General features: G+C 37.4%; 2 protein-coding genes across 2 annotated transcripts; one reads left to right on the top strand and one right to left on the bottom strand.

Moving 5' to 3' along the window:
• Window positions 1–375: 375 nt before the first annotated feature.
• Window positions 376–1,360, top strand: LOC119997596 (RING-H2 finger protein ATL70). Its single transcript, XM_038844727.1, has one exon. It carries the CDS (start codon window positions 615–617, stop codon window positions 1,131–1,133), a length of 519 nt encoding a protein of 172 aa, XP_038700655.1. The 5' UTR covers window positions 376–614; the 3' UTR covers window positions 1,134–1,360.
• Window positions 1,361–2,243: 883 nt separating this feature from the next.
• Window positions 2,244–5,793, bottom strand: LOC119997454 (60S ribosomal protein L3-like). Its single transcript, XM_038844492.1, has 6 exons — window positions 5,728–5,793; window positions 4,909–5,003; window positions 4,469–4,579; window positions 3,534–3,838; window positions 3,001–3,410; window positions 2,244–2,725 (listed from the first exon to the last, which is right to left on the bottom strand). The coding sequence occupies exons 2-6, from the start codon at window positions 4,991–4,993 to the stop codon at window positions 2,467–2,469; spliced, it is 1,170 nt and encodes a 389-aa protein (XP_038700420.1). The 5' UTR covers window positions 4,994–5,003; window positions 5,728–5,793; the 3' UTR covers window positions 2,244–2,466.
• Window positions 5,794–12,310: the final 6,517 nt, after the last annotated feature.

Below are 12,310 nucleotides of genomic sequence, written 5' to 3'. Positions count from 1 at the left end.
AGAGATGGGAGTTGAAAATGATACCAGTTTACCAGAAGCATCACAGAAGTTTACATTAGAGGTTGACTTAGTGGTGGCAAAAATATGTTTGGTCTGAATGATCGAATTTGTCCGACCCAGATTAAATAAAGTTTGGACATAAGTTAAATGTCCGAAATTTGAATCCAAACACATATTTTTTTGTCTGATTTAAATATTTCATAAACACGTGATGTTGTCCAACCCGAAACCGACTCGGAACCGATTTTTTTTTCTCCCCGTTGACTTCCCATATCTTGAAGAATTGGAGAATTATATTTATATATATATACATATACAACATTATAATGTGAATACATCACATGTATCCCCTTATTGGCCTCTCTTTAGTCTTGTCTTTACCCCAAATACATCTTCCCTTCATTCCAACTCAATTAGTCTTCTTTTCATCTCTCTCTCTCTTGTCAAGATGTCTAGCTAAGGATCTCATATTATCATTGACTTTTGAAAAAAACTTGGAACCCTCACCAAATAAACCACATATTTGTTTTGGCGGCCATGGCTGACCAAACACTTCTTCCAATTCCTATTACAATCTCCATTACTTACGTTTCTCCTTTCATCTGTCATTGGAGATGAGCAACGCAACGCCACCGGTTCCTACTGGATTTCTTGGTTCTAATAACATTGGGAGCTTTAGTTATGGCATCGGAGTCTCAATTGGAATCCTACTTCTCATCACAACCATCACCTTGACTTCATATTTCTGCACGCGAAGCACGACTCCTCCTCCGGCCTCTGGAGGAAACCGCTGGAGCTACGCTCTGGAGCCACTGGAGGCAGCACAATGTGTACTTGATGTAGGACTAGATGATGAAACAATCAAGAGCTATCCAAAGCTATTGTACTCTGAAGCCAAGCCTCCACATACATCAGACTCCACCGCGACTTGTTGCTCTATATGTTTGGCGGATTATAAGGGCAGTGATTCGCTTAGGCTGCTGCCGGATTGTGGGCATCTCTTCCATGTGAAGTGCGTTGACCCTTGGCTGAGAATTCACCCAACATGTCCTGTTTGTAGAACTTCTCCTCTTCCAACACCTCTCTCCACTCCTCTCTCTGAAGTCATTCCCTTGGCATCCAGGCAAGCTTGATTGATCGATCGATGAAATTTCTTCTATTCTTTCATGTGCTTCAGCAGTCTCTTTGCGTTCTTAGACTCCTGTAAACAATGTGTAGGGGAGGGGAGGTGTAAGAAATAAGTACAGAAACTTTGTGTTTGAATTTTGTTTTTTGTTTTGTAGTCATTTTGCAGAAGAAAGTAATGGATAATGATAGAACAGGACCATCTTAATTGTTCCATGCACGATCAAACTCTCCCAGAAGAAACAATTGGATACCGCCAAATTCATGGATATTAGGTTCCTGAAAACAAGAACCTGTGGTAATTGTAACCAATATTAGTACCTTGACTGCAAAATCTTATTAGCAACCCTTTTAAAAACCTGTAACGCTTTAAGAATGAACCATTGAATGTAACTGGATGGTGATCAGAAATCCTACAACTTTTGGTCCAAATTTTGTTAGTCAACAGTCTCCCCGAAAATATGAGCCCCGTTTTACCCCCCACAATCTGTGACATGTGAAATTACACACATAAAATTCACGATAAAAAATGAGTCTTATTTTGAAGCCTCGAACATTATTCTTCATGAAAATACGACCGAGCCCGTGCAACTCATGCTACTGAAACAGCTACTTTAGTTTTGGTACCAGCAATTAAGAATTGTTTTCCCTTGCTGCATCAAAAACTAAATCACAAGTTTAAAACAAAAACCGTAAGATTTGCAATATGAATGAATACCTTCATCATTTTCAGAGATGTAAGCTGCTGCCGTTCTCGTAACTAAACATGCCAAAGGAACCAATAAGTATAGACGAGGAGCTAAGTGGGTGAAGGAGTGTGACAATCTACAAACCTAGTCTTGCTATAAAACAATGACAACACAAAAAGCTCCACTCCTCCATACCACCTTAAAGGCAGCAGTACCCAATTCCAGGACCAGCTTACCTGGCATCAAAATAACAGGGACCTGTGGGCTGAGGCAGATAGATAGGCAGGCCGGCAGGCGGTTCTGTTGAAGAGACTTCCACCAACTTCATTGATGCTTTAGAATAGCAAGCAGACCCTTCGCATATACAAAACAAGGGAAAGAATACCCTTTTGCATACACAAACTATGAGATACATTAGCAAGCAAACCAAACAAAATCACAAACCATATGGCATCAAAATTCCAAGGTAAATAAAACAAACGATGATCCGAAATTGAAACATTGCAACAATATATCCTCCACAATTCAATCTCCCACACAACAACTGCGAGAACACAACTGTTCCAAATAAAAATCTCAATTACTGAAAATAGAAAAACAATCCTCTTAACTATTATGGCAGCTCGAAACTTGAAAAAGAATAATAGCATAATTACGCCTTCAGACGTCCATAAACCTTCTGTTTCTCCTCTGTTGTCTGGAAGCGGCCATGTCCAAACTTTGATGAGGTGTCAATGAACTTGAGTTTGATGTCCTCAAGTGCCAAACGAGATGTCTGCTTGAGCAGCGACTGGCGTAGGGTGACCACCCTCTTCTTGGGCCCAACACAGCACCCCTTGATCAATAGATAGTCATCCTTCACAACACCATAGTGAGGGAAACCACCCATTGGAGTAATATCCTTTTCAGTCCTGTTTCATCAATAGAATCAAAATTCAGACTGCATTTTAGCTAAAAAAGAGCAAGTACAATGATACATTCAAGACATTAACGTAGATCTACAAACAGTTATAAAACTCATATTGGAAACATTGAACATCACTTATTAACCAAATTTCCATCAGCTAATGTATTTATTTAACGTTAGGATCATGGGTAATGAAGATATGTTTGAGCAAAACAATTAATCTGTTGCTAATAATTGATTCAAAAATCACAGTAAACAGTAAACAGTCAAACAACTTACCTATCATACTCAGTAACAGCAGTGTGGGACTCCTGACCAGCCTTGCCGAGTTTATAAATTTTTTTATTCATCTCAGTGCGATGGTGATACCCATTCTGACCAGCTCTGGCAACTGTAAATGATACTCTGGCAGGATGCCAAGCACCAATACAAGCCACCTTACGAAGACCCCTGTGGGTCTTTCGAGGAAGCCGTGTGACACCCCAACGAGTGACAACACCTTCATACCCCTTACCCTTTGTAACACCAATGATGTCAATCATTTCGTCCTTCTGGAAAATAGCATCAATTGGGATTTGCTTCTCAAAGAAGCCATATGCATAATCAACTTTCTGAGCCACAGTTCCGCCATTGACCTGGATCTCCATAAGGTGTGCTTTTTTCTGCTTCAATCCCTTCATTTTCCTAATCTGTAATCCCATAAACAGTAAAAGACAAGTATTACTCAAACAAAACTCTGGAAGGGATAAATAAAAAATCTGACCAAACATTACGTCCAATACAAAGGCTCTATGAATAATGAAGTATTTTACCTGAGTGTGTGCCAAAACACGGATGACAGTTGCATATTTCTTCATCTTCTCAAGCTGAGCTTGGATACTTTTCTTGCCTTCTTCAGTTTCATACTGCTTGGAGTATTTTGTGAAAGCCTTCTTCTTGGACTTGCACCAATTCTTGTAGAACCTTCGCTTCACGTCTTCACTCAGATGCTGGGCCCAGACAGTGTTTAGAGAGCGAAGACCACGCGGTGTCTTCACGTAACCAACAACTCCAACCACCACCATGGGAGGGGTCTCAATTATTGTCACAGCCTCACATGTCTCCCTCTTGTGAAGCTCTAAAAGTAACAAACTCGATCATAAATATGGGAGGAGAGTAATAGAGATTGAGAGAGAGACGGAGAGACAAAAGGAAAATATAAAACAGGGACAGTAAATAGTGCATCCCAGACTCCCCAATGAAACCATGTACATGAAAGAGATTGAGAGAAAACAATACAGTCAGAAAAAGCTACCACAATACTAAGGTAGACGCAACACAATCAGAAAAATCAAGAAGAAATATATAACAGGGACAGTAAGTAATGCAACATATAAACATATTGAATAACAAAAGAGAAATTTAAAAACAAGAGCAGTAAGTAGTGCATTACAGTGAAACAAAGTACATGAGTCAGAAAGAGAACACTCTGTAATCAGAAAAAACTAACACAATTCATCCTAGGAGAAGCAAAGTAATCAGAAAAGGCTAAGGTGGCCAAGAATCATGTAAGTCACTACAAATAAAATAAAACACACAATTAAAACAAAACAGTGACTTTTATCATCCCCATGAAACTCATTTAAAATTAAAGTGCAAAAATAAAAATAATTTTCAGAGCACCCATGAATATCCGAGGACAACACGTGAAAACAATCCAAAATTAATATTAACACTCTAATCAGCTCAAATAAAAAATCTTGCTTACTTGATCCAGGTTTCTCGACCTCCCTGACAATGTGAGTCATCCCAGCCTTGTAACCCAAGAAGGCAGTTAGCTTGGGTGACTTGCTTGGGTCATCCTTAGGAAATGCCTTCACTGCAAGAGTGAAACATTGAAATTCTCAGAAACATAATTCAAGCAACAAAAAGTATTTGGTAGAAGGATTTAAACTCAAAGACTAATTGATCAAGCAAGAACATAAACCTCAGGCTTTCAGTCTATATTTACACTCAAGGTCCAAGTATCGACAAAGCAAACCTAAATTCCAAATGATTTTCCGTTTCATGAGTTCGGCATAAGCGCCATAAACATCACGCCAAACCAATCATGGACATCATATACCATGATTGCAGTTTCGGTGGGAGAGAAATAATAAAAACTACCTAGCAAGCATGGGTAGAAAAAAGTAGAAACATAGCAGTTACCTTTTCCTCTGTGACGAGCCGCACGCTTCCTTGGAAGAAATCCAAGGGATCCATGCCTTGGGTGCTCAAACTTCCTGTGAGACATTCTTCTCCTCCTTCACCACAGATAAAATTTGTATAAAAAAATAAACAAACAGTGATATGTTTTATAAAGTAAAAATCAATATGATGCTCTCGAGCTTAACTAAAGTAACAGAAGCAATTTATAAGCAGTTCTTCAAACAATCAAATGTTCAAACTTCAGGAAAAAATACACATACTAAAAAGATATCAACAAATGCAGAAAGATAAAGGGTTAACATGCATATTTAGCGAACTATGCACCATAAAGCATGATTCTTGTTACAAAATTGTAAAGCAACAATATAATCCAATAGTCCTGCTCGTATTTTGCACTACCCAGACAAAAAAATAGAGAACCATGAAGCAAGATGGCTTCAAACAGGTTAGAGAACATAATTCGAAGGTGCAAAACCAGCACAAACTTTAGATATTTTATACAAACTAGAAAGAAAACATTGATTTTTCAAACTAAATCATGAAGATACAGAACCACACTACTATACAGGGAATACCCCTCTGTTGATGAGGAAATGAACAGAAATAAAAACCAAATCCAATGGATCTCAAAGGCATTGTTTAAGATTCAGACCCAATAAAAAAGGGAGAAAACTCTGACCGGAACAACTCTTTCAATCATTCATGTAATTCTCACTTTCAAGAAACGAAATCAGAACATAAAATGAGATTCAAAACCAGCTTTCTACTTTGTATCCACAAATCACCATGGAACCAAACAGAGAGAGAAAGAGGGAGAACCTGAGCTGCCTCCCCTGCTTCGCTGCGGCGCTCAGAACAAGATGCTGGAGCTAAAACCCTATCTAGTGTCTTATAAAACGATCGGAGTACAATAACCATCATGGGCTGGGCTACTACACGGCCCAAATATTTTCAGATCATATCAAACCTATATGGCAGCCTAAACTATATGGACCAGCTTCCCAGATAATTGACGTAGTCAGGCCCAGGTGACCCTCGTGGAAAGTCTTCTAGTGCAAAAGAAAAAAAAAAATTTAACACTCGTTTCATCGCCAAAATTATGATGGTGTTTTTGACTGGATTTACGAGTACAGTTATATATATATTTATCTCAGATAAAAATTAAGTTCATACATAAAATATTTCAAATTTATATTGAACGATCTTTTTTTTTTCATGTTCAATTTAACTTATGTTTAGACTTTGGAACAAAAAATATATTATTGGACTCCGTGCAAAATCCTCTATCAAATAAATTTTGTTTTCATCATTTTTTTTTTAAATTTTTTTTAAAGTCTAAACTTAAAATCAGTTTTTGAAAACAAAAAAGCAAAAGCATTTCCAAACACACATTAACTTTTGAATTTTTTAAAAATTGAATAGGTAAGCGTAAGTCTATTTTTCAAAATTTTTAAAAATTATCGAGGTAATTGTAACCATTAGCTTTTTCATTTTTTAAAAAAATTGCCTAGGTAAGCTAGCTCTTAACTTTTCAAATTTTTATAAAATTGCTTAGATAAGTGTAACTTTCACTTTTTCAAATTTAAACCTATCATGTCAACAAATCTAAGTGGCATACCACACACAAGATTGAAGGATGCAGCGACCCCCTCTCCCCCTCTCTCTAGAAAAAAAAATCGATTTGGAAAAAGTTTAGGAGAGGAGTAGCCTCCCCCTCTCCCCACCCCCTCTCCCCCTCCGCACTCTCCTCTCCATCCAGATCTATTTCATTTTGTGATGTTTATGTTTTCAATAAAGATTTTACAGGGATTCTCTTCTCCGAATTTCGATCTCCTCCATCTATCGCATATCTTTGATCATTGGCATTTTCGGTGCTCCAGCGACATCTATTCATAATTTTAGTGACGAGATTTCATATCTGGGGGAGTTTGGCCTCTCTTGTTACAAGGGAAGCCAAGATCTGTGTTGTAGATCCAAGTTGCAGTTTGTGTTTGTTTTTTCTATTTAGTTTTTGTTACCCGGCTTAGACTGGTGGAGTCGGACTCATTAGACAGTGGTTTGGTGGTGTCTGGTGTAATTCGGTGTCGTCCAACAATGTCTGGAGATTTCCGGTTTAGTGTTTGTGTTTTATTACTTTCTTTTTATTTTTTAGTTCTTAGGTTGTATTCCACATTTATGGTGGCCCCGAGTATCTACGGGTCTCAATTACTCAATTTATTGGGTAACCTAATGCAATCAGGTCTACGACCTCTTTTTCAAAAAAAAAAGTGGCATGCCACATCAGTTATATAGACTTAGGAAAATGCTAAAGAACCCAAGCCTCTAGTAGCCCAAGCCATCCCAAGTCTAGATGGCATGTCCATGTCAGTAATTTTATGTGGATAAATTTTGAATTTTAAAAATTTTACACGAATACTCACATTCTCTCCGCTTCCCCCACACACTTATGATCTCTCTCTCCCTCTCCCTCTCCCTCTCCCTCTCCCTCATTCTCTCTCTTCCTCCCCCACTTTCAGAACCAAAGTCCACCGTTTGGCCACTGAAACGAAGCACAGGAACGCCATGACTCATCCCTAGTCTTCATTTGTCGCTACAACCACCTATTTCACCAGAATCTCGAATTGAAGCTGTGGCCAACAGAAACTTTTTGAGCCTAATCAGGCCACAATAGGCCACCCTTCCAAGAACCGCCACCACCGTTGGACTTGCCTTGACGAGCTTTACATGTTCCAACCCTTGGGCGACCGGAATGGTCGCCGGAATAGTTATTATACTGATTTAGTACATCATTTTATCGATTTTTTTAGTTTCATAGGCATTTATTGAGCTGTAAGTTCATATGAATATTTATTGACTAGTGAAGCTCGACAATGGTGAGATTTTCATTGTTATCTAGGCTGGTTATATAAATTGAAGTGCATGCAAGAATCCTTATGGCTCTCTCTTTTGTTTTTACCCTCTCTTTACATCTTTGAGACAAAGAACACAACATCAACATTCCATTGTTTTAGAACAAATGATTTTTGCCATTACACTTATTTTATTTAACGGATTTTGACTATTCCACTAATTTAAATTAGTGGATTTAGCTATTCCACTGGTTTAAATAAGTGGATTAAGTTATTCCATTGATTTAAATCAATAAAACAACTTTATTACATTGAAATTCAAAACACGGAAACAATGAACTTCATTTAAAAAGCAACAGATTTCAATCAACTAAGCACACTTCGAAAATCGTGAAATGCTTTGAGATTTGTTCCTTTTAAAATCTGCCTAGTCATCTTGTCACATAGAAACTTGGTTGAGTTGGGTTGGACTTCTAAACGTTGGGTTACTTAGGGTCAGTTTGGTAAAGTATTTGTAAAGTAACAGATATGTCAGTAGAAATGGTGGTAGCAGAAATGCTATACAATTTTAGTAATAGATATGCTGCCTGAATGCTGGGTAGGTGTTTGGTTGAACTTTTACTGTTAACATTTGTGTTGTGTAGCCTATTGTGATAAATTACGTGCAAGGATATTTTGTATATTAGTTGTATACGCTATATCCAAACATACAAATTATTTTATGAAATTAATATAATGAATTTAATTAAATTCAAGATAATAATAAATTATAAATTAATTAATCAATTTAAATAAATTTAATTTATTTATTTAATGAGAAGGATTTTAATAACAATATTCCTTCATAAGTGGAAAAAATTTCTCTTGCACATTTTTTTTGTCTTAATGTGAAGGGTATAATAGGAATTAAGTGAAATTAATGGGGACAAATGAGTCATAAACTGTGAAATGTTGGTAAAATTGTTCAAAATAGTAGCATTAGAAAAGTAGCCTAAAATGCTGTAAAAAAATCCATCGAATTACGAGTCCGAAATTGTTGTTTGGCTGTCACCCAACATTTATATTAACAAGTAGTATAAATGCTGGTAAAAACACTCAACCAAACGGGTTCCTAGTATTGTCGATAAACTTATGATGGAATTCTTATGGACGTATAGCGCCTCCGAATTCAAAAATATATAGCCATTTTTGTAATTATCCCCCAAATATATATATATAGTTTTTTTAGTGGTGCCTGTTGTAAAAATTGGGATAGGGGCTGTAGTTACCCCAAATCTCTCCAAATAATAATATTTTTTAAATTTTTTTGGTGTTATTAGCATTTTGGATCATCATAATGTTAGAATGTAGATGATTTTAAAAAAAAATTAATCTTAAATTTTAAATCCTAATCACTAAACCCTAAATCATACACTAAACCTTAAATTTTAAGCGCTAAATCCTGATAACAATGAGTAGCGCGCGTTCTCCTATTTTCCGTAAAAACCAGTCTCTCGTACCTATTTCATAGGGTTTGTCTTTTTATTTGAATTTAAATTGCAGTTTGCTCAGTCATTAAGGAAGGGAAATGAAAGAAAGTCAGAAAAAAAAAAAAGTTTCAATCTTGCGTCTCTGTGGTGGTGGTGGTGTTGTTGATATGAGGATCGTCAATTGAATTTATAATTGATGGATGAAAAGGAAGTAACTTCAAGCTTTGTGCAGAAGCATGGTCTTCCTGCTAATTCAACCAATCTTGAAATGGCCGGTCGGTTAACTTCACTTCTCAAGGTGCGTCCAAAACCCCATGAATTTATAATCTCTCGTGTTATGTTTGGTTTCCCGGAAACGCTATGGGAAGTTAGAAGGGTTTCCTAGGGTTTATGAGTTCTGAAAATGGTTGATTTCTTGTTTATAAGCTGAAGAATGTGATGGTATACAAACAATTTGTTGAATTTATTACTTGTATTAACTTTGGGATTAATAATAAAATCAACCCAGAGAGAATCAGTTGGACTGGTAGAGTACCGATTTGTTTAATTTGTCTAATTCAATGTGACAGGGGACTGATGAACTCACTTCAAGAGGGCAGTCATGCTCTATTAACGGGTTGGGAGAAACTGCAAGTGAAAAGGAAGCCATTGATGAAATTCGTAAGTTCAAGAAAGTGAGGTTTAATCCCGACATCGAAGTGCGTCACTATGTGGTTTCAGTCAAAAGACGGGGTCGTAGGAGATCTATGGTGAAGAAGCCGGCAAAAGAAAATCCTGTGAAGCTCTCAGAGGATACTGTGGATAACACAAGAAGAATTACAAGGTCTCGACTCTCGAGCACAAAATGCCGCTGAAGGCGAAGCAAATAAAATTCTTGCATCAGTCGGGAAGAAGAGAGGGAGAAAATGCATTAAGGGATGCAATGAGGTGAAAAACGGTGTCAATAGAGATAAGTTAGGGCCTCCTGTAGTGGAATTATGTAGTATTGTTGTTGAAGATGGTGATACTAGTTTGAGTGGAAGGAAGTTGAGAAATGGTGAGGTAAAGAATGGAAAGAATGGGGATGAGGGTGGAGAGGATCCAGTGGTTTCAAGGAAGAATACGCCACGTAGAAGTTATAGGAAAAGAGTGTCTGCTAAAGGTGGTGACAAGGTTCTTTTGTTGAATTCAGCTTCTGAAGGAATCAACATTTCATATGGGGATGCTAAACTTGGGGGTTTCAATGGGGATCCTTGTGGAGTTGAAGCTGAAATCAAGGTTATCGAGGTCCATACAAAGGTTTTGCAACTCAAGGAACCTGCAAACACAAGTATGAGGCAGAAATTTGGCAGGCACAAGAAGGAAGTTGGAAATGAAATCCTTGCTAAGGAAGATGATGTTCCTGGAAAGGATCTCAAACGCTCAAAACGAAAATTGGGAAAGAGTGCAGACTCTAAAGTTTTATTGACCGAGGAAGCAATGGAAGTTGAGGTAATCACTGCAAGGTTGAATAGCAATTTTGTTAATGAAGTTTGTGGATTGCAAGCGAAATGTGGAGATATTGTTCAAGATGAAAATTCTTTAAATTGTCAAGGTACAAATTCTAATAGACAAAAACCTTATGTGTTGCAAAAGCATAAGAGGAAGAATGATGGACTGCAGGTGAAGAAGGGGACAAGAGAGCAATCACAGTGTACTGATTTGGATGACAAAAGTTCTGAACTTGAAGCAGTGCATGAGTTTAGTAAAGGTAATGACAAGATTTCTCTACCTTCTGACCTTCCAAGAAGGTCTACACACCACGCTACTGTATTTGACACCACTGCTCCCAGTGATGAAACAGCTGGAGGGACAAAAAAAAAGAGAGAACTACTCCCAAATAGAGAAGTTTACGTGGCTGAGGTACCCTTGAGGAGGTCTAGCAGGAACTCTTGTAGGCGTCAATCAATAGCAACCTCTAACAAAATGAATGGGATCGTGGATGGTGTTGGAAAACAGAAGCAAACAAAGCAAAGAGGGAAGTTGATTTTCAAGGAAGAAACTGTGGCTACAGAGCATGACCCTTCCAGTTGAGAAACTTTCAAAAAGAATCGCATGTAATGCACGATATGAAAGCATAGTGTCAAGACTCAAGAGAGTGCAAGTTGGTAAGATCACAGCAACAAATACATTGTCGAAGAGGCGGGCTCTGGGAGATATCAAGTTGAAGTAGATCATAGTTCTTGCATATCTTTTGATAGAATACGTTTTGATTTATGAACAGGAGCAGCAGCTTAGGGAGAGCTTTACTTTGTTTCACAGTTCATGTTTTGCTCGCTGTATATATCTGGGATTTTATAATAGTTATCCTAGCTAATGTTATCATCCATGTATGAAGCATGATGCATATTATAAAATGGCAAAGTCGATCATTTTGTGAGGCTGATTGTAGATTAGGCTTTTCACCCTACGCATTACTAAGAGCTGCCATAGAGGGAGACAAAGTAGTGACGAGTTCGGATATCATACTAATACCTATGTCATGCATACCCGATACCGGTATGGCAGGGTAAATAAGTAAAGAGTTCGGGTATCATAGGAGAGCTTGTGAAGAGATTCTAAAAATATCAAAAAAATAATGGAGTAAACCCTTCTGTGGCTTTATCAGCATTTGCCAAACGGTAAAGAGATTAATTTTGGCTTCCGAATTTTGTGTTTCTTTCGTTTTGAACATTAAAAAAATAGAAGAGAGAAATTTAAATACATTTATGGGAGCTGGTATTCGAGCCCAGGTCTCCACGGCCACAACGTGGAATTCTAACAACTAAACCACATCCACTGCTTCAACTACTATTGCTATTTTTTACCTAAATATTAACTATGGAAAATGAAATTGTTTTTTGTATTTTTAAGGAAGTGGTGCGTGGAATCTGGTAATTTAATAGACTGTAGAGTGAGATACTTTGACCACATCTTTAATTATATTTTTCTGGATTTTTAAAAAAAAATACAATTAAGAAGTTTGCTTTCTTATTAGAATCGAATATTCGACGCACATATGCTTAAACTCAACCGAGTCACTGTTTGAGTGATTTTTACGGAATTGTTACCTTCTTGGGCCCGTCT

The sequence above is a fragment of the Tripterygium wilfordii genome, chromosome 4 (genome assembly GCF_013401445.1).
Source record: "Tripterygium wilfordii isolate XIE 37 chromosome 4, ASM1340144v1, whole genome shotgun sequence".
Lineage (NCBI taxonomy): Eukaryota > Viridiplantae > Streptophyta > Magnoliopsida > Celastrales > Celastraceae > Tripterygium > Tripterygium wilfordii.
Note: the sequence above shows the minus strand (reverse complement) of the source record. Positions and strands in the feature narration are given on the sequence as shown.

What these genes read in the sequence shown, in the direction of transcription:
- LOC119997596 (XM_038844727.1), top strand. Translation starts at nt 615, where the DNA reads ATGAGCAACGCAACGCCACCGGTTCCTACTGGATTTCTTGGTTCTAAT.
- LOC119997454 (XM_038844492.1), bottom strand. Translation starts at nt 4,993, where the DNA reads ATGTCTCACAGGAAGTTTGAGCACCCAAGGCATGGATCCCTTGGATTT. An exon ending in GGCTCGTCACAGAGGAAAAG is followed by an intron (nt 4,580 to 4,908) that starts GTAACTGCTATG and finishes TCACTCTTGCAG; the next exon opens with TGAAGGCATTTCCTAAGGAT. An exon ending in GTGTTTTGGCACACACTCAG is followed by an intron (nt 3,411 to 3,533) that starts GTAAAATACTTC and finishes ATGGGATTACAG; the next exon opens with ATTAGGAAAATGAAGGGATT.